Source organism: Grammomys surdaster, unplaced genomic scaffold, assembly GCF_004785775.1.
Source record: "Grammomys surdaster isolate TR1022 unplaced genomic scaffold, NIH_TR_1.0 170, whole genome shotgun sequence".
Lineage (NCBI taxonomy): Eukaryota > Metazoa > Chordata > Mammalia > Rodentia > Muridae > Grammomys > Grammomys surdaster.
The window spans coordinates 22,464,244-22,488,997 of NW_021604618.1; the positions used below are offsets into that span (position 1 = coordinate 22,464,244).

The 24,754-nt window shown below is 43.8% G+C and overlaps 1 protein-coding gene across 1 annotated transcript in view; it reads right to left on the reverse strand.

The window, feature by feature from the left end:
• Ehd4 (EH domain containing 4) overlaps positions 1-24,754 on the reverse strand; it is a 66,198-nt gene that overhangs the window by 9,166 nt on the left and 32,278 nt on the right. Inside the window, exon 4 of the mRNA XM_028767083.1 lies at positions 5,473-5,885. Within this exon, the coding sequence (XP_028622916.1) occupies positions 5,473-5,885 (413 nt within the window). The remainder of the gene's footprint in view (positions 1-5,472; positions 5,886-24,754) is intronic.

Consider the following 24,754-nt stretch of genomic DNA (forward strand, 5'->3'; position numbering starts at 1 on the left):
ATAGGAAAGGATAAAATAAATAACTAAGATAGGAAAGGATAAAATAACTAACTAAGATAGGAAAGGATAAAATAAATAACTAAGATAGGAAAGGATAAGAAAATGGAGTAGTGATTTATAAAATAACTGCGTAGAACGAAAAATGCTACCAAAGAAAACAGACTTCATTAGCATCTTAGAGAAGAAGGAGACCGAGAGTGAGAGCCGCTGGTGTGTGCACACGGGGTGGGGCCAGCAGGATCTGCACGGCAGTGCAAGCACACGTAGTATACACAGGCCGTCTGAAGATGTACACATGCTGGGCTGTAGGGCTATTGCTTAGGGACCAGCTTCTTAAACAGTGGTTGCTTAACCTAAGGTTGGGGATATTTAAAAGAAAACTGGCAACAATTAAAGCTTTCTGACTGCACAACCAAAAATTAACTCACAATCAAACTTGTAATGAATCTCTTCTCACTTGCCCCTGTAGTACTGTGTGACTTCATGACAACTTTGGTTCTGAACATACAACACGTGTACTTTGCACTATGCATGATGTCATACCACACATTGACAACAAACTGTCCAAAATATCTCTGCTCAGATCCAGACTGTCTGTGGGCTTATGGTAATAATGTTTTTCAGTTAATGCTGGGGATGGTAATTCACATTTGTAATCTTGGCCCTTAGGACACTGAGACAGGAAGATTGCCATAGGTTAAGGTCAGCCTGAGCCACACAGTATGTTCCAAGTCAGTCTGGGCAACTGAGTGAACCTATCTCTCACCTGCTCCTGCTAAAAATATTCAATAATAAACCAGAGACCCAAAAGATACATTTTTTTTAGGTGAAAATATGTAAGACTGAGAGACACAGCCAAGTCCTGTTGAGCAAGGGCTGGTTATTCTGTTCAGATCAAAGCTGGTACTGATAACATGGGATTCTAACAGCCTTAAGGAGGACTTACGGGGGTTGGGGGGGAGGGCTTTAGAGGCATCTGAGGTCAGCCTTCAGAGAAACAGGTTTCCATATATAGGCTTGAGCACTGACATCCACAAAGCCCAACAGGGATGGAGCTATTTTTAAAGCCTTGCAGTGGATAACCATTTACAGGCTCATCACTACACACTACACAGAGACCTCACACACTTCAGCCTGTATCAACCGGACAAGCTACAGAATGCCTAACTTCTCCAGAAAGGAATTTGACACCACAAACAGGAAAGCCAGGCCCTGTACATTACATGTGACTAAGAGGAAACTACGTCTTTGGAGAGCAAACTAAATTCCACAGAACTGCAGTGACCCCTGAGAGTCCCTGAGCTCTTCTCGTCCTCACCCGCTCCTTCCTCAAAAGTTGCTTTGTTTTCTTATGGAGTGAAGATTTCCAAATTGGTAGGAGCCTTTCTTAACCTTATGTGGATGGGGTCCGACAGTGAAACTGACTTTTGGTTCTTGTTCATCTATCCCATAAAGAAGTTTGAGATCCACACAGGTTTACAGATGAATAAACTAAATTCTATTTCCCAAACTTGTATTTGGGCATTCCTAAAATAACTTACTCTGAAGAATCATGCAGTAAGCACTGCCTGGCATCTCAGAGCAAACAGACTTCTGGCAGGCTGCCTCCCCACCTGACAAAGGTGAAGAGATGAGAAGGCTCACCCAGACCACATGAAGGTCTCCTGTTCCTTTGAAGACAGCACTGACAACATACAAATAGAAAAACAGCAAAATTACCTAATTCCCAGGCTTTTTGTTTGTATTAAAATCTCGAATCACTGCGAATGATTAAAAAAAAAAAAAAACACATGAGCCCCAGACCCTGAAGGAAGCTGGAAGAGGAGCATGGACATCATCGGAGGATGTGTGGATCTACTAATACCTTGATTTTGGACTTCTGGTTTGTACACTATGAGAGAATTTATTTACATCACTCAGCCTATGGTAAAATAGCCACAGGACACTTATACATGCTATCTGATCCAGCATTTTTCTACCCCTTAGTCTGGTCCCCTGTATATAGATTTTTTTTCTTCTTCCCCACTATGCTAGGGACAGAAGCCAGGGCCTTGAGCATACTAGGAAGCTGTACTATGGCTGTGCTTCACCCACAGCCTGCCCCTTGCTTCTTTAAGAACAACAAGTGACAAAGCTCATACGTGGAACATAAACTTGCAGCTGGAGGGCTGGGGTACAGCTCTGTAGAGCACCCACAGCATGTGCCATGTTAGGGCTTAAGGTCACTGTGTTCAGTTCTAGTTCTTATCCAGCCCAGGCAGCTTCCTGTCCTGATGCTCAGCTGGGATTGCGACACACCACGTGCAAACAGCACTGTGGAGCTGGAGCTGGAAGTAGCTGTGCCTCAAACACTTTCCTCTGTGAAAAGGAACAAGATACTATTCTTAGGAAGAAAAGAATATGCTATTTCTTTTCCCATAAGTAAGCTCAGCAAGTTTGACCATCCGCCTCTACATCTGCACAAGGGTTTTCATTATTCAGTGTCAGAACACAGAGGCATTTTGTGCCTCACTAACCTAGGCCACGCTGGTCGGCTCCAAGGGCTCAGGAATGGCAGGGAGCACTACAGGCTGTGGTACTCGGCATTTTCACCCAGCTCCATATTCATACTCATATTCATACTCATATTCTCTGTTTCTCTGCCTCTGTCCCTCTCCGTCTTTCCCTCCCTACCTTCCTTTTTCTCTCCCTCCCTCCCTCTCTCCTCTTTCCCCCTCTTTCTCTCTCTCTCCTTTTGGTTTTTCAAGACAGGATTTCTCTGTGTAGCCCTAGCTGTCCTGGGACTTGCTTTATAGACCAGCCTGGCCTTGAACTCAAGAGATCTGCTTGCCTCTGCCTCCCAAGTGTTGGGATTAAAGGCATGTGCCACCACTGCCCAGCTCCCTTTTTATGACTGAATATAGCTGCATGTGCAGTCTCTTGCCCCCTCAGTACTGACAGGCAAATTTAAAATGTCCATGGACATTAAATTCCATGAAATTTGAAGTCTACAGGAGCTTTGGTTAGAAAACAATTTAGGCAAGACAGGTGTATGATGGCAGTAGTGGTACCCACCTGTAATCCCATAACTCGGGAGGCAGAGGCAGGCAAATCTCTTGAGTTCCAGGTCAGCCTGGTCTAAAGAGCAAGACTTCTAAGACAGTCAGGGCTACACAGAGAAATCTTGTCTTGAAAAACAAACAAACAAACAAACAGAAACAATAACAAAAAGATAATTTAGACTTTTATATACTCTGAAGGTTAAATGCATTTGTAACAGCTGGAAAAGAGAAATATGTGCCAAAGGGTCACTGAACAGGTAAAACTAGACAGACCTCCTGCCACCAAGCATTCGGTCCAGTGTAGTGGGCCTTTTAGGAGAGATACAGATAAGTGGCTTCACAAACCAGTCAGAGCAATGCCTTGCAGGACTGGAACAAAGTGGCTTAGAATTCTAAAGGAAGTAGCTTATACCGGGAAGAAAGGACATGTGACTCACACAGCACCCTGTCCTCTGATTAGTTTGGAGGAAAGTGTATGCATGTCCTGGGGTGTAAGAAAGGGAGCCAGGAGCTTGTGGTGCCATGTATATGGGGCAGTGGGGGCCACAGGCAGGTCACTTAGGAGCATGCACACTTGGCAACAGCAGGAAGATGGCTGCTGAGGAGAAATGAGGTGTTGGAAGGCTTGTGGCCCTCTGGGGAGCCATTTCTGCTTCCCTTATAGACAGACAACCTAGGCATCATGCTCTGAGTGCCATATGGGCAAGTAAGTACCCATTCGTGGATCAGTACAGTTTCTCACTCTCTAACAAGGGTGCTCTTAGCCTCTCCTCCACCAGATGGACTTTTCAGCTCTGGCCTGGGCACGCCATGGCTGTGTCCACTAAATGAACCATGGCTGTATTAGACTCCAGAAGGCTGACACAGTGCACCCAGACTAGAAGTCAGGATGCAGGGGGTGACTTCCTTCCCTCAACTTTTTGTTTTACACTAGAAGAGAAGGGGAGTTGACTCTACTTCCTGACCAACCTCCAGTGGACATGGAGCAGCGTGTGTTCTGGTGTAAGCTGGGGTCATGGGCCCAGGCAGAAGACTAGACTAACAGCTGGGGGACTAATTTTAGTCCTAGCTTCTAAACTAATGGACTAGAGGAGTCTGGAGAAATTACTTATCTTACTTTGTCTCTGAAAAATTAGGGAGTCAGTTTGCCCTCTGGATCTAAGACTCAGCTGATCATGATACCTGAGAAGTGCATTTCCTCCTATGTCTGCACATACATGTCCGTGATCAATAGCTATGGGGCAGGGCCTAGAAATTTCATTGGTTAAAACTCTTGGATACTTCTGATGATCAACCAGGTCAGACCCCATACTGTCTGACGGCTGAGGACACTTCCAGAAGTAAGGCACAATTATATGAAACATACAGAGATTTTTAAGGAACTCCTCCTGATCCCTATACTCTTGTAGTTTTGGTTGTGAGCCTAGCCTTTAACGGCTGAGCCATCTCTTCAGCCTGACCCCTATACTCTCAGGGAGTGACCTGCTTTTCTTTCTTTGGAGACATTGCAGTATTGACTCTGCCACCTCTGGGGATCAGCAGACCACCACTTACTTGTGTACTCACACATACATATCCTGAGTACATATTCCAGGGTCTACAAGGAGGCTCAGTTATGAGGCCGAGACGCCTTTGTTATAAGGAGTGCAAGTGAACTACAAGCATGGGCTATAGGCCAGAATGAGGCTGTATGGATCCAGGATGCTCTCATAACTGCCACCCCACTCCCAGCTTCTAGGCAGTTCTGGATTCCACCCTTAAATGCACAGAGCCTAGTGGTGACCTCCCAGCACCCCACCTCTTCTATACTGGGCCAGCTGTCTCATCATCCTACCACATTACTGCATGACAGTTTCCTTGTAGTCACCGTGCTGGCTGATCCTCCTCTGTGCCCAGGTGCTGTACTCAGTGCTGTGTCACACAGAACCGCACAAGCACTACGTGAAAGGCTCTTGTCAGCTCCAGGTTTCAGACTCAAAACCAGGCTTTAAAGTCTCAGCGCCTGCCTGAGACTACAGACTGGGATAGAGCATGATCCTGATCCCAAGGCTTTTTTTAGTTTAGTTTGTTTATAGAGAGGGTCTCAGTATAGCCCTGGTTAGTCTCAAACTCAGAGATTCTCTCCCTCTTCCCCCCCCCCCCCCATCTCTGTCTCTTGAATGTTGGGATTAAAGGTACAGCAAGATTATAGTGGTGTTTGTTTGTTTTGGACAGGGTCTAACTGTGTAGCCTTAGCTGGCCTGGAACCCCTATGAAAACAAGGCTGGCCTTGAAATTCATAAAGATTCACCTGCTTCTGCTGCCCAAGCACTGAGATTAAAGGTGTCACCAATCACATTCCCTCCCCGAAGGATGGAGCTGCCCAATCGTACAAGAGCTAGCAGTGTAATCCAATACCAGCCCAGTGCCCAGTCTGTCATCTCATGCTTACTTTGGCCAATCTTGCTCGCTTGATGAGGTCATTGAGTTTGCGAACTGCAGCCTTCTGGGGCAGGCTCTGGATGTCTCGGAAGAGGTCCTGTGCTTCAGCCTCGAAAAGCCGGCGGTTGTCGGTGTTCTGCAGGGGCTGTGCCCAAAACGAGCCAATGTAGACTCGAAGTACTTCCGGTGTGTTGATAACCTTGCCCAGAGACCACATGAGGGCCCCATAGACTCTCATCAGCTGCTGTGTGTCCACTTGGTCAGCCTTGTTCAATACCACTCGGATTTTGTCATCCTGGCCCCGGAAGGCCTTGATCGCCTCTGAGAACTCATCTGAGATGTCTAATTTGTGAGCATCAAAGAGCAGGATGATCCTGTCAACCCTCTCGGCAAACCACTGTAAGACCTGGCAGAAGTCATACCCTAGGTGGAGAAAAGGGTCTGTTAGTGTGCTGACCACTTTGGAGGGCACAGTATAGGATAGCTTCAGTGAAGAGGGCTGATTCTGCGACAGCAGAGTCTATGACCTGAAAAATCATTTCACATGAGGTACCCTGGGCTAGATGTATATCGTCAAAACTGGGGGCCTGGCACCTTTCCTAGAAAAGGAACAGAATGAGCTCTCTGGTCAGTCTGATGAAGCACCACACTTGGGCAAATTCACTTAATACTCAGGACTCTGACTTCACCCAGCACAGGTCTTGGATAGGTGGCAGAAATGACCTCTAGTCCTGACACTGAAGACCATGGCCTGTTCTCTGGACAAGTCTTACTTTTCAGAAAACATCTGCAATGAGGAAGGAAGAGAGCGTGGAGGCCACTGCAGTTTCCAGGGTATCTGGCAAGCATGGGAATGGAAGCATTTCTTTTAGTCCAATTTATAGAGTGTTGAGGAGGTCAAGGGTTGTCTGGGAAAAGTTGTGATTGATATTTATCATGAGGACTATTTATAGCTTAAGTGTGTTTATAAAGTATTTTTAAAAACTGTCATACAGAATATGGTCATTGCCAATTTCTTTTTAACATGGCCAGGGCCACAACAAATTCCACTGAGTATATTTGGCCACCTACCAATCTGTTCCAAATCAAGTGGTGAAGTAAACACTCGTCCCGAGGTCAAGACTGTCAGCCATCTCCTCCAAGGAAGTAAGTTCCCAAGAGAGGCACGCAAGCAGGCCAATAGCAAAGGTTATTTTGATCTCAGGCTGCTCCACTGCAGAGCGGCAGTCTCCATCTGACCCACTGTTGCTGAGCACTCAACTCTCTTCCTGCCTTCCCTGCTTGTTTCCCTTGTTCCCTTCCATTTCCAATATTTTCAAACACATGTTAAAGTCTCAAGAAAAATATGATGAGTGCTGACATAGCTACTGTGGAATTTTAATGTGGTGCCTTGCGCACTGCAGATATGTTTAAAAACCAAGCTTGGTTTATTCAGATAACAAATACCAGAGAGCAAAAAAAATTAACTAGATCTTCACCTGTCAACACAGGTGAATCTTTACAAATAAACATACAACAGCAGCAGCAACCTCTGTGGACAGGTTACTAGAGAGATGGCTCAGTAGTTAAGAGCACCGGCTGCTCTTCCAGGGGACCTGGGCTTGGCTCCTAGTACTCACATGTCATCTAATAACTGCCTAAAGCTCAAGTTTTAGGATATCTGACATCCTCACTGGCGTCTATGGGTACTTCATATACGATGGTGCACAGACTTACATACAAGAAACCACTCATACATATAAAACAAAAATAAATACATCTTAAAAAGAAAAACCCTACTCTTCATAAATGAGAAAGTGTTGGGTAGAAATTAGTTTCAAAGAGATGAATATAATGTCAGACATGGTGTTTCATATGTAAGATTCTACCACTTGAGAGGTGGAGGCAGGAGGATTTGAGGCCACTCTGAGATACAGAGTTATCCTGATAGAGGATGGATGGATGGATAGATAGATAGATGGATACAAACAACAAAAAGATTAATATAGAATGATAATATTCACATAAAACGTTAAAAACTAGGCAATGCTCAGCAACACACGCGCACACACACACACACCAACACACACCCCAAACCTAACTGAGACACATGGAAGCCCTCCTGTGTCTCTCCATGGCCTTTCCTCCCTTCCTTACTACTTGTGTGGAGAGCCGCATAATGCTGCACCCTTAAGATGGCGCTGGTCTCCGCCTTCCACCATGGCGAGTGCTCTTAGGAGTAAGCAAGTCCTTGCCACCTGCTGGTGAAGACTCTTAGGAGTAAACAACTCCTTATTTGGCTGTGGCTGGTGATCTGGCTTGTCTCCGCGTATGTGGACCTATCTGCTATTGACACATGGCAGACGGGGGTTGGCTAGTCCTAGAGTACTTAAGCCTGGGAGCCGCTTCCCCCGGGGTCGTCAGTCACTGTCGAGAGCCACCTGTTGGTGGAAGGTGGAGACCGGCGCCATCTTAAGGGTGCAGCACTATGCGGCTCTCTACATACTTGGTACTTATGTCGATGGCACAGTGGAGATTCCTAATTCTCTATTACGTCTGTCTTTTGAACGCCTGCGGTGCTCAGAATATAGGACAGAGTTTACTCTCATTTCTTCAACAACCAGTTTAGACAGAGCAAAGGCCAAGACTTGCCGAATGGGTCACATAGTAGTATGTAAAGACAGCGTCAAGACTTTCCTCTGAGTTCTGTCACTCAAAGGCCAAGCAAACTGCCTCACAAGCTAACAAGTACCATTGTCACCTGGACTAGTTAGCATACCAGACAGCCCCAAACCACAGGTCACAGTAGCTGAGCCTCTGCACATAAACACGTGTCTTCAGGTGTCAGGAGGATGGCTGGGACCTGATGACAGAAGGACCTGCCTGGCATCTGCTCTTTAGGAGGGTGACAGACTCATCCCTCTGGTCCCACTTGGTCTCCCTGTGACCAGCATGAGATCTATGAAGACTTAGAAACACTAATAGGAGATGCTGTGAGCAGCAGTGTACTAAGAGGATGAGTCACCTTTTGATGAACTCCCTTTCTGCTTGGATGGGAGGGTCCCCCATGAGCCACAGGTGTCCCTTTGTAGGCTAGACACAAGTAAGTGATCTAGATTTGGACACTGTTACCTTTCAACCAGAGTGGAGGGTTGAACCTCAAAGGAATAAACCATGTGACAACAGAAGGAAAATGTATTCATGAAGGTGAATGCAGTCCTGTGCTTACAGCCATTTCCTGAGCCTAGCTTTCCAACATCTCCATTAATTCTGTGACTGACCCGACCAGTTCTCTGTGAGTCACAACCTTTTACATCGGTCTCCTAAGACTATGGGAAAACATAGAGATTTACATTATGATTCATAACAGCAGCAAAATTACAGTTATGACATAATAAAATAATTTTATGGTTTGGGTCACCACAACATGGGGAACTGTATTCAAGGGTTACCGCATTAGGAAGGTTGGGAACCACAGTTTTAAAGGTTCCTTTTCTGCTCAAAGTCACCAGAGCCCACTTCTTTAATTGGTTGCCAGAAACCATAACTGATAAACCATTTCCTCCCACACTTTAATACTTCTGAACATATCTTCCTCTCTGGGCCAAAGGAAGCTTGTTGTCCCTGTAGATAAGTTGAAAGAGCTGTATTGCTAATGTTGGCATAGCTGTGCAGACACGGTGGCTCTTCTTCTCAGGTCACCTTGGTTGACTGCTTGGCTGGGACATAATGTGTTATGTTAACCGTAGTTTAAACTAAAAGTTATAAACAGTAAGATTCTAGGCTGGGGATATAGCTGAGGGTGGGGGCGGATTCAAGGAAGAGCAATGAGGAGCTTCCAGTGCTGTGGTGAGTCCTGCTGTTGGGAACAGAGCTGCTCTGCAAGCTCATGCCAATGAAGCCAGTATGCATCTCTGAAGGACGCCTCCTGTCTATTTCTTCTTTTTAAAGTAACAATGAGAATCAATACAGGTAGGTGGAGCTATAGTTTTGTATCACTGAACAGGTATAAAAGATTGCATGTCACATATCAGGCGACACAATCCAGAGAAGTCACTGAACGTCTCAGAGGAGAGTACAGGGTTATCATAAGTGGGAAAGGTTGGTTTGCTCAATTGCCTGTGCATATCATAATAATTTTACCTTTTTAGTCATTTTTGTACGATTCTAATTCACTGTCATTTAATATGCTTCTACTGTACAAACATGTTTTTCCATTTCCTAACCTTTTTCATCTTCCCAATTAAAAGTCTAAACCCACGAAATAACAATTCTCTATTTCTTCTGTGGAGAACGGGAAGCCCTGCCTGAGTGAAGTCCTGAGAGAATATGTGCTATTGACATAAGCTGGCCATGTCAAAGACTGTGGAGCCTCAGACCCACAGAGATATGGCAAAGCCTTCCTTCCCCTTGGGGTGAGGTTCAGATGCACAGCAAAGCCTCCCTTGGAAGAGAGAAGTGCAAGCACTGACAGTATGTCAAGAATATGTCACCACAGCCTCCCTCCCACCCAATGTGCATAGCCTGAAGACTGCTCCCACTGAGAATATTCCTACTGAGATTAGCTAATCTCATTCACTCGATGCAGCTGTATGCCATAAACCCTTGTCTCTCTGTTTATCTGTATGCCATAACCCCATCTCCTTGTTCTGCTGTACCCAATAACTCCACTTCTCTGTTCAATTGCATAAAATAAACACTGAGCTTCCAGGGTGCTGTGGTTTCTCTAGCTAAGAGCCCAGACCACCTAGTTTTCTGTCTATGTCTCTGTCTGTGTCTCTGTCTGTCTTTTTTTCATTCGCTCACTACCTCTGTCAGGTCTATTCCTAGAGCCGTGCTGGATGTGGCACCTTCCATCTTCTCAATTTCTGGGTACAGCATTCTCCTTTCTAGGTTTATGAATCTAACTACTGTAGTGCTGCATATGAATGAATCATATAGTGTCTGTCCTTGTAACTGGCTGGTTTCACCTGGCATAATCAAAGATCATCCAGATTATAGCAAGTGTGTGTGTGTGTGTGTATAGTGTGTATGTATGCACATATGTGTGCTTATGAGCTTGTGTAGAAGCAAGAGGAAGATATATGGTGTCCTGTATGCTTAAACATGTTTTGCTTTATTACCCTGGGACAATACATAATAATATTCAGTCTCTCGCTGAACTTTATTTTATTTTAGTTCCTAAGACAGTCTCATGTAGTCCTGGCTGGCCTGGAACTCACAGAGATCTGCCTGCCTCTGTCCCCAGAATGGAATTAAAGGCATGTGCCACAATACATGGCCCTGCAGATTTTTATGTATCTCTATGTGAGCCACACATGTGCAGGTGCCTATGGAGGCCAGAGGATGGTATTAGGTCCCTTGGAGCCGGAGTTCAGGCTGTTGTGAGCTGCCCAAGGTAGGTGCTGGAATGCAGAACTCTGTGACTCTAGAAGAGCAGTATGTGCTCTTAACTGCTGAGCCATCTCTCCAGTGCCCCTCTTCAGCTTACACATTCGTTAACCACAGGGATCACCTTCCTCATAGGTGCATACATGTGGGTTTAGACACACAGGTGCCTTGAATCTAATCCTGCCTCTATCGTAGTAGTTGTGCGACTCTGCACAAGTGACCTATCTCTGCTAGCTTGTTTGTAAAATGGAGCCCACAACATCACCCACACACATTTTAGGGCCTCAGCCTTAACGTATGAGGAATTTAGAATCATCTTAGCACCTAGAAAACTGTTCAAAATGTTATCTACTGGTCATAGTAAAGAAACAAAATTTTGTATCTAGTGTTTGAGGCATAGTGAGGCTACAGTAAACGTGTATCAAAAGATGCCTGGCTAGGGTGAACTACAGTCTGGATCTAAGACAAGAGGCTGTTCCTAAGGGACTTTATAAAACTCAGGTTTCTAGCTTTGTCAGCCCCAAACTGGAACAATTCAGCTGTCTCTTAAAAGGCTTGTAAGGGGGATGCAGGCAGCATGGGCCACTCCTGACACATGAACTGTAGTGAAGGAAGCCAGTTACTACAGAGGATGGATACACTGAGCAATTTATCATTTAAAATCCTAACAAGCAAGGTTAGGTGCCACATCAGTGCTGCCTACAGCAGGGGTGGGCTGGGGCTGATCCCTAAGTGACTGCAACAAAGAGAGGCCTCCTAGGGTGCACAGATTTGTCACAGCCCTCCAAACTGCACAACGATAAGGGATGGATTTTATTATAAATGAGCATGCACATATGCACATGTGTGGAGGCTGCAGGAATGGTGTCGCAGTACCTTCATTGGTGTTCAAGATGCTTTTTAAACATTCACTTAATTGTTTTTAAGATGTATTCTGTGTGTATGAGTGCTCAGCCTGCATGCACATTCCTGGTGCTCATGCAGATGGGAAGGTAGCATCAGATCCCCCCTGGAGCAGGAGTGATAGACAGTGGTGAGTCCCAGTGTGGGTCCACTGCAAGACCGCAACTGTCCTGTTCACCACTGTGCTGCCTCTTCAGCCCCAATTATAAACATTCCAACTCTTTAAGACCCTTCAGTGGAACTTTTATTGGTATGAAACAAGAACGCGATGTCATTTAAGGCTTTGGGAATTGAGAAAAGGGTATGTGCCCTGCGGAAGATTCAGTTTGGCATTCCTGGCTCCGTGTTCCAGGAAAAAAGGGAGGGTCAGGAAGGAAGGGGCCTGTCCATCCAATCAGGGCCTTCCTGTCATGGTGTCTGTGGAAACTATGGTCTTCATTTGGGCCAAAGAAAGAGCTAGCAGGAAATGGCAGCTAGGGTTCGAAGTTACTCCCTAAGCTCAGGTAAATTACAAGGCGGGGAACCTGAGGAAGCAAATTTGGCATTTTTAATACGGGGGGGGGGCACTTAGATTTCTCCCCAGAGCCAAATTTCTAATAACATAGCTTTTAAACAAGTTGTGTGTCAATAAAAGGATGTAAAACAATGGAGAACAATCAGAGCCAAGGCCAGATTCTCCCTGCCCAGTCCTCATGTGGCCTTGGAATGGACTTCAGTCTCTGCTCAAACCTTTCCTCTTTGCAGAGGCAACCTACCTCCTAGAGTTGGCAGCTCTAGTTCTTGTTGGGGCCCTAAGTTGACTCACAACTTCTAAGTTGGTTTGTTAGGGTGATCCCAAGATCTCCTGGGCCTCCTGGTCACTCTTTTATCTCTCTAATACCTAGCTGGTAAGTGTCCATTAGAGATAGGCACTGAGAATGCTGGCCATGCTCCCTCCCAGCCAAACTACCTTTATCCCCAGGCTCCCTCCTCTCCAATCCATCCCCCAACTCCCTAAAAGTCTTCCTAACTCTTCAAAAATTGTGAGTACTCTGAGGACAACGTTTACAGAGCAGTCTCCATGACCAGCCTGTGCCCACCACTGGGTCTTTTCTAGTAGTCTCCTATTGAACCCTACCTCCCCATCATACAAAGGACATTGGGCTCTCTGTAATGTGTCAGAGGCACCTGTCCTTTCCAGTCTCCATACCTTTGCCTGTACTTTTCTTGACTGGTCTATTCTCCATCTGACCACCATGGGGTCCCTCCCTCCATGCAGCAAGATGGGACTTCCCTCTTGTATCCTCCCTATAAGTCTGTTCTCTGCTTCAGGCTTTGGAGTGCCTCCTGGCCTAGTCTAGACCATAACAAGTTGGAGAGCAGGGAAGGTCTTAATCATGTTTGTTACTCAAAAGCCCCCTGCAGTTGCTTTACACCACCTAAGCCAGGTTCTCTTTGACAAGACTTTCCTTTCGCAGCACTTAGCCTGAGAAAGAAAGAGTGGTGTGTTTATTTGGTGATTAGAAAATGTAAATTCAAGGCTGGAGGGATGACTTAGTGGTTAATAGCACTTGCTATCTTCCAGAGGACCTGAATTTTATTCTTAGCACCCACAATGGGAGGCTCCCCTCCCTCCCCATTCTGACCAACACTACATACCCAGGATCTACTATTGAACATAAGAGGGGTTTAACAAATATGCCTTAATTCTTTAAAAAAAAAAAAGTAAAAATGGAAATATCAAATGATCTCAAATGATCTGTTAATCCAATTTCTGGGTATTTAAAGGGAAAACCTGAAATTGAGACAGATAGCTTGCACTCTCATGTTAAATATAGTCTTGTTTTTGAGCCAAGCTGTGGATCACATGTGCCTATGCATGGATGAATGTGTAAGGAGGATGTGGTATATTCTTAATGCAGAGATTCAGCTTTAAGGAAAGGAAATTCTGCATCATGCGGCGATGTGACAACACAGATGGGTTGGGAACATTATGATAAATGAAATAAGACCGCAGACAAATGTGGAGGCTATGTGAGTCTACCTATGAGATATTAAAATAGTCAAACTCACAGACTCAAAGAGGGAATGGTGGCTGCTAGGGCCTGGGGAAGAGGGGCCAACAGGCAGACGGCTCAGCTATGCCAGAGGAATGCTCCCTAGAGATTGGTTCAACACTACTGCACCCAAAATTAATTCCATACTGGATATAAACATTTGGTAAGAGAGGCCAGCAAGATGGCTCAGTGTGTAAAGTCACTTGTCACCAGGCCTGATAGTTTGGGTTTGACCCCTGGAATCTATTTGGTGGAAGAGAGAACTAATTCTTATATTCTTGTCCTCTGACTCCTATACCCATGCTGTGGTCCATGTGCAAGCCCCCATCACTCAGACACACAAGTAAGTAAACTTTTGTTTTTTTTTTTTTTCATTAGATATGGGTGGGAGAAGGAAAGAAAATTATAAAGAGACTAGATTGTTAAATACTCTTTCCACAATAAAACAAAAAATAAAATAAAATAAATTTGGCTTGGCCAAATGGGTTGATTTGAACAACCCATTATTAGTTTCTTGGCAATTTGAAAGATATAGCTACCTAAATAGTTCTAAAAAAATAGGCTATTTCTAACTACAGGAAGTGTATAGCATCTAAAAATAAGCATCAACTGTCTGAGTCCACTCAGGCACTCTAAACATATTTTTAAAAAGAAGCACTTCAGTAAACAATAACAGCCACTTCGGTTAGACTTTTGTGGGGAGTCTTTTCATTGTTTCCAGGCTGAGTTTGCTTTACAACTAGCAAAATATTTTTCTGAACATTTCATTATTGTTAAGAGCAAAATGACAGCTAAAAATACACAATAGACATACATGTTTACTGGTTCTTGCTCCATCCCTGCCTCAAGAGCTTCCTAGAGAATCCTCTCAGCAGTCCTTGTAACACTCCTGCTGGGTGCTACCATTTCCCCTGACCTACAGACAGGAACTGACTAGAGAGGTCATCTCACTTCCCCAAAGTACACAGCACTTTCCCAGAGCTACAGGAGCCAAACCCAGGCATTCTAGCCCCAGAATCTGCCTTTATCTGCTGTGTGGCATCACAGGGACGCTGGGAGGTGGGACTTTATTGAGGATGCTGTTCCTTTCCGTCTATAGTGTGTTTTCAGCAGGAGAGGGATTCAATTTCCAGTACTTTCCAGATATAGGCTACACTGGTGTGCCTTCCACCACCCTGAAGGTGAAGTATCATCTCTGCAACTATGCAGCCCCTGTTCCACCACAGCAGATCCCAATCAGCTGTATGGTTGAGAGCAGGGACAAGTGGTGGTAGTATGATGGACAGGTGGCTCTATTCTATTCTTCTCTCTGCACAGGGTTGGGGTGAGTGTGGTGCTGAGGGGTAGTGATTCTGGACTGACACTGAACTCTAGCTCCAGTATGACTTAGGAAGAACACATGCTATGGGTAACTGTCTGCACAGAAGGAACCTGAGAAGAGTTATTTTTGTGGAGGTTCAATGTAAGTTTTTCTCAAAGATCTCAATGGGTAATGGTTATCTCTTGGGGAACACAACTAGCTAGAGTAAGATCCCTGATCAGGAGCAGTCCCTGCCTCTGTACACCTGGCCTGGAGGGGGTTTGGCTAAAATTTAGGTTCAAACCAGGTCCAGATAAGCTCAGTCTTGGGCTTTCTGCTATTTACCTTGTTTCCCTTCTCATTCTTCTCCCTCTGGGATTCAGTCCAAGACCCTGTAAGTCAGATTTTCTATGCGCGTTTCCTTATAAAATAAACAAGCCAACCTCACAGCCTGTCCTCCCGTCCTGTGTGAGGAGACAAGAGACCAAAGAAAGTTATATCAAAACTAACATATCGCCGGGCAGTGGTGGTGCACACCTTTAATCTCAGCACTTGGGAGGCAGAGGCAGGCGGATTTCTGAGTTCAAGGCCAGCCTGATCTACAGAGTAAGTTCCAGGACAGCCAGGATACACAGAGAAACCCTGTCTCGAAAAACTAAAAAAAAATAAAATAAAATAAAATAAAGTAAAATAAACCTAACATATCAAGGCTGGTAATATACTCAGAACCCACTAGGTGGAAGGAGAAGATGGACCCCCAAAGGTTGTCTTCTGGCCTTCACACATTTGTCATGCACAGTGTGCCCACAGAATGCACAATCAGAATAAATAAAGCTAAACTGATCAACACATGAAAGAAGCATGTCAGCAGAGAAAGACTAGGACCACTTCCTTACTTGGGCTTTATGTAAAAACAAACCATCTTGCTGGCTTTTTATATTCAGTATGGAATTACAAAAATGTGAAAAAAAGCCTCCTATGCACAAATGTGGGAGAAGCAGGTGCTATTTAAATGTCCTATAAAGGTCATGGAGGTTAAACTTTAAGACTTTACTTCCTCTGGGAGTACTTTCTATTTCTTAACAAACTGTCTATTCTTGTTTCTAACCCTTTGCTCCTAGGTAGTAGCAGTGCTCAGGAAGATGGTCAGGGTAATAATGGCAGAGCAAATTTGTGGGAATGCATCCAGACCATCAGGAAAGTCTCACCTCACAGGGTCAGTCCACCAATGCTGGACAGAGGAAGGTTCTAGGTGAGTCCTAGCCTAGTAAATTCCACTGCCTTTTGTACTGTGACCAAATGAAAAGGAAAATTGTTTCCTATCTTACTTTCCATCTCAGATTGAAAATAAGGTCAAGAAGCAGTTCACTTAAAGAGGGCTGAGAAAAGGCAGGACACCATCTGACACTGAGGCCCTTTTCTGGAGAGGAAAGTTGTTGAGAATTTACCAATGACAAACACAAGTCTTGTCACTTGGCCCAGCTAATTATTCCCTGTAACCAGGCATCAGTTTCCACATTTATGAGATAAGTCTTGTGATCACCAAGGAATCTTTTGAATCTTAGGGTTTCTAGCTGTTTATATGGTTCTGGATAGGAGGCTATGAAAAGCCAAATGCTTGGGAACCACAGTTCAGTTTTTTAGCATCCATTTAATACAGACATCCAGTAGTTATAGGATTAGCCCAAGGAGGCTACAGGAGTACTGAATAATTAACTCTAATAAAATTAGCAAGTAACAAGTCCCACTTACTATATTCCTTCCTATAGAACTTGTGTGCTACAGTATTGGGGCCAATTGAAGGTCCACTGCAGTAAATAGTTTGTCCTGAAAATTCCTTCAGGACACACTATTCCTTGTGACACAATACCAGACAATGCTATACTGAAAGAAACTACCAGAGGAAAGGTCAAAGGATGCTTAAGAAGTGACTGGTCTCAGCCTTCTAATATTGTATAAAAATTCACAGCATCAAGGAATCAGCGTCACACATGAAAAGAAATACCCATTTCTCATTTTTCAAGTGGGCTTTGTATATATCAGACAAGAAAATCTTAAACAATGCATCTATAAATCAGAAAGAGTCAGCTTGGCAAACATTACCTAAATTTTCTTAAGGCAAAATGCCAATATCATCAGGCTCCACCCAAGTGTGATAAGGCCAAACACTGACAAATAAGGCTTTGACCTTAAGAATAAATTTTGTCATTCCTCAGTTCAGAGGGGGCAAAAAGACAATGAAACAATTCTTTAAACCACAGTTTTCTAAAGAGAAATGGTATACCAAGATGATGAGCTCAAGAAAGGCCTTGAAAGCAACTCCTGACTCCAAGGCCCCAAACCCACCCTGCCCTTGCTTTGAAACACCCAGTTCTGCCTAAGTGTTCTGTGAGGTGGGACAGCAACCAGACATGACGACCAGCTCCAGCAATGAAGTTATGGTTTGCCAAACCATTACTCAGAGATTTTCTGAGTTTATGTTACAAATGAAGACAGATCAAATCAGCAGAGACCATGTAAGTCTACAATGGGCTCTTAAAAAAAGAAAGATTCACTTATTTTACCAAGAATAGTCCATATGTTATAGCTATAGTTACCAACGGGACTCCAGAATAGTCAAATAAAGCCTGGTGTTGTGCCAGAGACAGGCAGACCCTGCTTCAAAACAGAAATGAAATGAAGAAATAAATAAAACCCAAGAGATGTTTGGATCCAGGTAAAATGTGTGAGACAGGGTTTCTCCAGGAGGCTTCATAGTACACATGAGAAATGTCACCAGGTACAGAAAGAGAGGACCATGGGGAAAAAAACCCTAGAACTGTGACATGAACTGGGCTGTCTCATCTCTTTCCCTGACCACTCGCTGTGGGGGGCAGGCAAACTCTACATTCTTTTTTGGTGGTTCTAGGCACCAAATCAAGAGCATACTAGGCAGACACTCTACACACATCCCTGGCCTTACCTGCCATTTTATATGTCCAGCCTGTATGTCTCCTCAGAGACTACCCTGCCTAGATAACTATAGTAGGAATACCACTGGCTATGAGTATACCAAGACTTTGTTTTTTAATCTTCTGTTTCAACTTGCATTTGTTCTGTATTTTGGCTCATTCTCAGTCTCCATGGTATCTGTGATTCTACGGATCAGTCAGCCAAGCAACTGTCTTACTACTGTGAAATCTAAAGCAACAGGCATGCACAGAAGGTGCTAAAGAGCTTGCCCAGGAACACCTGGCACAGTGTGGAGGGTGACAGCCAATGTCAGAATCAATGTCTCCTTCTCTTCTTCCTATTGCCTCTGATGATGAGAACTGCAGGGTGGTATGCATTTTTTTTTCTGAAGATTGCCATAAAGATCTCTGAAAAAATAGGATTTAGTTAGTATCTGGAGAGTATTTTAGTTAGAGTTTCTATTGCTCTGATAAAACTCCATGACCAAAAGCAACCTGGGGCGGAAAGGGTTTATTTCAGTTTACAGTTCCACATCACATTATCAAAGGAAGTCTGGGCAGGAACTCAAACAGGGCAGGAACCTAGAGGCAGGAGTTTATGTAGAGGCCATGGAGTAGTGCTGCTTACTGGCTTGTTCTGCCTGCTTTCTGAGTATCAAAGAGTACCTGCCAAAGGGTAAGCACCATCTACAGTGAGCTGGGCTCTTCCACCTACAGGCAAATCTTACAGAGGCATTTCCTTAAATGAGATTCTTTCTTCCCAGATGACCCTAGCTTGTGTCAAGTTGACATAAAAACTAGCTAGCACAAAAAGGAAAGCAGCAATTACATTGCTTTCCAAGGCTGTCTTCTCAAGGGTAAGACTGGTGAACTGCACTGTCCCGGTTTGTGTATAAGTCTTACAGTTAGAGAACCATGGGCAAAAGTCCCACTCAGATTCTCTCTAGTTAAGTAACCATAGGACTTTATGGTTTAGATACAACTCATTTTCTTTGGTAGCTCTGAGTTGACTAGTGGTTCTTAGTTGGGGTTGGGGTCCCTCATGAGATTAGATGGCAGCTGGGACTGGATACTGCTGCATAACTGAGTTGGTCCAGAGATTCAAGGTGAGCTCACAAGTGAGCCAAACCAGCTGAGTGGTGAGCTAGCAGAACCTCTCCAGGGGATGGGTGTGGCCTCACCCAAGAGGCCTCAGGGCACAGCACTGGCTTCTTCCCAACCAAACATTCCGAGAGATTCAGGAGAAACCTGCAGTTTCCTATGACTTAGACTTGGGACATCATCATAAAATATCCCTTCTACTAAATTCTACTAATCAAAAAGTGAGACTAAGGGTCTGATCAATCAAATTTAAGGTGGGGAGACATTACAAGGACATGTGAGGACATCTTGGAGGCATAGTTCAGGGTATGGTGGTGAGAGGAGGCATCTATGAAGAACAGCTCGTTGCACAGTTATATTCAAATTGCTTAGTTTCTCTTGCCTCACTTAGCGCTTCTCTTCTGTATTATGGGACAACTGCTCCCACCCCATAGAGGGGGGGGCAAGGAGCAAATGAGTCAGTAATATATGAAAAGAACTCAATGTTGTACTCTGCAAGTATTAGCTCATACTACTTACAAGGGTAAGAAACATTTTTTCAATTAATTTGTTTCCCAATATCTATGGAAACATTTGTGAAATGTTTTATGATTATCAGTTGTTCTCTTCATAAACTAAGAAAAATGTCTGCCTCAGCAGCAATATGTGAATGTATGTGTGAGTGTGTGTATGTGTGTGTGTGTATGTATTGTTTTTCAAGTGAAAGTCTAGGTTTTAAGTTTGGGGAAAAAAAGCAATCATTCCTCATGACCAATTATGCATTTAAAATGTTAGTTAAATTTCTGCCAGGGCCTGGCAGATGACATTCTGAGTCACAGTGGTTATGCGCTCACATTCAGATCAGAAGCAGCAACGACAGTGATGTGGAATTTCCCGTGGCATCGGTAGAAAGGAGACACAAATGTGTTTGTCAGCAAACTTCTCCAAAGCAAAAAGAATTCAGGATTTCCTGTTGGAGGCTTGAGTGGCAGGTGATGGCCAGCATTTCATAGCCCTAGCTGACTAGCCTTAGCACAAGCCAGAAAATAGAATCTGACAACAAATCATCAGGGGTCAGCCCAGCTATGAGGACTGACATTTTTCCGTTAATGCCAAATCCAAAGTTTAGAGGTCACTAAACTCAATTCTAAACCTATGAAATGGCTTCATGATCTGAGTGTGTAGACACACATTCTACAGGGTTCTCTACCGAGTTACTGCCCACTTCTTAATCCTCCAAGTAACCTTCAAGACAATAACCAAGTCTCCTGCCATGTGTGCTCACTGGCTATGTGCCCATGTTCTAGCTCACACATCACTCCTCCACCTCCCCAGAGCCTTTAGTGCCCACATTTTAGTTTCTACCCTCTTTTTGTAGTCTACAAGAAATAACGGTAAGGGCATCCAAAGTTATCCTCCCTTGTCTGCACTCCAGACAGATGCTCTGGTTAAGAGTTTCATATCAACATCTCCCTTTATCTTCACCCAGGTGTGTCTATAATAACTGTGCTGCGAGCTTGCCTATTTATCCTATTGCTAAGTAAGTGAAGACAGTCCTGTAGGGCAGACTAATAGATCAATTGACTACAACTAGAGTCCCCAAATGAACTCTCACATCTATAGATGATGATGATTTAGAGAAAGAATCTTACTTCGTAGTGCACACTATCCTGGAACTTTCTACGTAGCCCTGACTGGCTCTGAACTTTTGATCCTTCTATCCACTAAGTGCTAGGATTACAGGAATGCATCACTGTGCTTGGTCAACTACTTAAGTTTTGAAACAAGGCAACAAGACAATTTGATGGGGGAAATAATAATCTTTTCAACAAATGGTACAGGGACAGCAGGATTTACACACACACACAAGAAGCTGCACCCCTGACCCACACCATATACGACAATTAGCTTAAAGTATTGATGACTTCATGTAACAGCTTAAACTATGAAACTACTAGAAAAATATAAAAGCAAAATGTATGTAGCCCAGGATGACCTCAAGCACCCGATTTTCCCTTCCATCTCCTAAGTGCTGGAGTTTCAGGTGTGCACCACTATGCCTGGCTTTATGGGCATATCTTCACGACCTGAGTTGGCCTTCTCAAATCAAGATGCCAAAGCACAACAAGAAGGTAAGATGAATGGAAATGAAAATGTCTGTATCTTAGAAGATATAAATGAGAAGAAAGTGAAGACACAGTGTAAAAAAATTTGAAAATTACATCTCTTGACTAGAATATAGCATATATAAAGAATTATTGCAACTTGACAATAAAAGTAGCCCCAATTACACTGGGCAGTGGTGGCGCACGCCTTTAATCCCAGCACTTGGGAGGCAGAGGCAGGAGGATTTCTGAGTTTGAGGCCAGCCTGGTCTACAGAGTGAGTTCCAGGACAGCCAGGACTATACAGAGAAACCCTGTCTCGAACCCCCCCCCCCCAAAAAAAAAGTAGCCCCAATTAAAAAGAATAGCCAAAGAATCTACAGGGACATTTCTCTGAAGCTGCTCATTACCATCAGCTGGAAGGAAATGCAGACAAAACCCAGAATGAGATCCTGCTTCATAATCAGAAGAGCTAGGGTCAACAGACACTTAAAAAATATAAAGGTTAAATATACAATTGTAATCCAATCTAGCAATTTTACATGACAACCCACGCCTTCACAAAAATTTACACATGAATACTCATAGAACACTCACAACAGCCAAAACATTACAAAATCCAAACATCTATCAGCTGAGGAATGAATAAAGTGTGATATAACCATATGACTGAAAATTATGTCACCATAAAAGAGAACAAGTCTTGATAAGCCTGGCAAACATGATGTTAAACACACACACTTACTTCCTAGGTGGTCCAACTAGTATGAAATATTCAGGGAAAGCAAATCCAAAGAGGCAAGGAGCAGGTCAGTGATCACCTAGCTGCAGCTGAAGGGGAGAACCTGTATGACTAGTGAGTATATGGTTTTATCTGGGGTGATATGTATTCTAAACTTGATTGTGGTGATGGCTGAAATAATTCTAAATATAAGAAAACCAATAAATTATTTCTTTTTAAGGCAATACAATGCCCTTAAAGGGAAGGGGAACCCTGTTTTTAGTTTTGCTCAGTACTTAATCTTTGCTCTCTGCTGGATGCACTTTTTAATTGTAGCTTCTGTAGTGAGAAATACTATTGTGGCTCAGTCCTAACATGTACTTACATCTATGGAGTGTGCGTACTCTGTGCAGAGCCTTTCTGAGCCATCTCTCCAGCCCGCTTGAGATAGCATCTCACTATAGTCCAGGCTGGCCTGGAACTCACAGAGAAGCACCTGCCTCTACCTCCTAAGAGCTGAGATTAAAGGTGTACTACCACACATCTGGGAATTTTTTGGGGGGAGGAGGGGTAAGGAAAACCTCAAAATGTAGCCCATATTGGTACGTATGTTGGAAATTACAGCCCTATGTCACCACTCTCTGCTCTGTTTTCTATCCTTCCCATCCCCTCTTCTCTCTTTCTTCCTCCCTTTCCTTTTTTCATTTTTTTTACTTATTTATTTACATAATATGTGTGTGCATCAGTGTATATATGTACACTGTGTATGTGCAGTGCCAGAAAGGTCAGAAGAGGACATCAGATCCTTTGGAACTGGAGTTACAGGTGGTTGTGAACCATAATGTGGGTGCTGGGAACCAAACTCAGGTCTTGTGCGAAAGCAGTAAATGCACTCAACCTTAGCCATCTCTCTAGTCCCACCTTCCTGGATTTTGGAGGCAGAGTCTCTGATAGCCTGGGCTGGCCTCAAAGTCAAGATGTAGCTCAGGCTGACCTTGAACTCCTGATCATCCTACCTCTACCTCCTAAGTACTGGTCTAATAGGCATGTGCTCAGCTTCTACTATTTACTTTCTATGTATTAACTTATTTACAATAATCCTATGCAATTGGCATTAATTCTATGCTATAAAACAAGCACCCGTGTTCCCAAGGCCATACAGCTGGTGAACAGCTGAGCTGAATTTGAATCCAGGACTTCTGTGTTCCTCCTTCTTTCTTACATTGTTCTGACTAGCTTTTTTCCGACTTGATATGAACTAGGGTCATCTGGGAAGAGGAAACCTCTGTTGAGAAAATACCCCCAATCAGAGTGGTCTGTGGGCAATCCCGTAAGGCATTTTCTAGAATGACCTAGTATACTGTGGGTGGTGCCACCCCTGGTCAGTTGGTCCTGAGTTATTTTAAAGGTAGATTAAACAAGCCAGTAAGCAGGGCTGCTCAATGGCCTCTCTGATGATCAATGGCCTCTGCATCAACTCCTACTCTGAGTTCCTATCTTGGCTTCCCTTGATGATAAACTGCTACTGGGACATGAAACCCAAATAAACCCTTTCTTCTCTAAGTTGATTTTGGTCATGTTCTTTATCACAGCAATAGAAAGCGAACTAAGATATTCATGGTGCTGGCTTCAGAAACTTCAGTCCTTGATTGAACCAAAGAAAATAATTTGATTCTAAGTTTATATTGATTATTACAAAAATAATCTCAGAACAAAATGAATAGGTAGTATTTTAAATCAACAAATGAATATATGACAGTCAAACATTTTCAAATAATTTCTTTTGATTTTATTTATATGTATGCACACATGTGTACAAGTACTTGCAGAGGCCACAAGAAGGTGTCAGATGCCTGGAACACAGGCAGTTGTGAGCTGCAAGACCTGCGTGCTGGGAACCAAACTTAGGTCTTGTCACGAGCTTTAGACTGTCCTCTAAACACTATGTGAGATAGATCTGACTCATGAGGGTAGCCAGATGTGTAGTCTTGACCTGCTCCTTCTCAGAACTTAGGGCTTGGCTAAATGGTTATCTTCATAGATAACTGCACAATTCCCAGCGTAGCCAGCCCCTCACTGGCTTGTCATTGAGCATAATGTCTCCTATCACCTCCTCAGTACTCAGGGCCTATTCATATCAATGAATAATTTACCTGCTTCTTTTTGTCTGTCTGACCGTAACATAAATTCCTCCAGAGCATGATTGTGTCCACCTTGTTTGTTCAGTTAACTATTTGTTGAATGAAACTGTGCAATGAGCACATACTCTTAACTCAGTCAGGGCTTACACCCACAGCCATGCACATCTGCTCTGTCCTGAGGTCAGCTGGGCTAAGACCACAGTGCTTCTATGGCAGCAAAGAAGCTTAGGTATACGCTGTGGTTATATCACCTTGCTCCAGGCCTCTTAGTCTTCTGGGAAAGACTCTTGTCTTTGTCTATGAGTGTATTTTCCCTTAAATCCTTCTCCTTCCCAAAACCCAAGAGGGGAAGTCACTCTTATCTGGCTATCTCTAAATGTTCTCTCTCTTTTCCTGGGCAGCCATCAAAATCCGGTCTTTTGTATTTAAAGTTCAAAAAACTTGTCAAGTAGGTATGCTTGTACTTCCCTGATTATGGTCTGTTTTTGTCTTTTCTATTTTTTTTCTTTTTGTACCCTTATTAATCACAACTTGGATTTCCATGGCCTGCTTCCCAGCTCCGGTAATTCTTCTGTGATATTAAGTTTGAGGACCTCAGGTTTGTGGGCCGTCTCTTGAAACTGCCTGTTCACAGGGTGTGCCAATATTCAGGGGCCAAATTCAGAGATATCTGTGAATGTGGAGA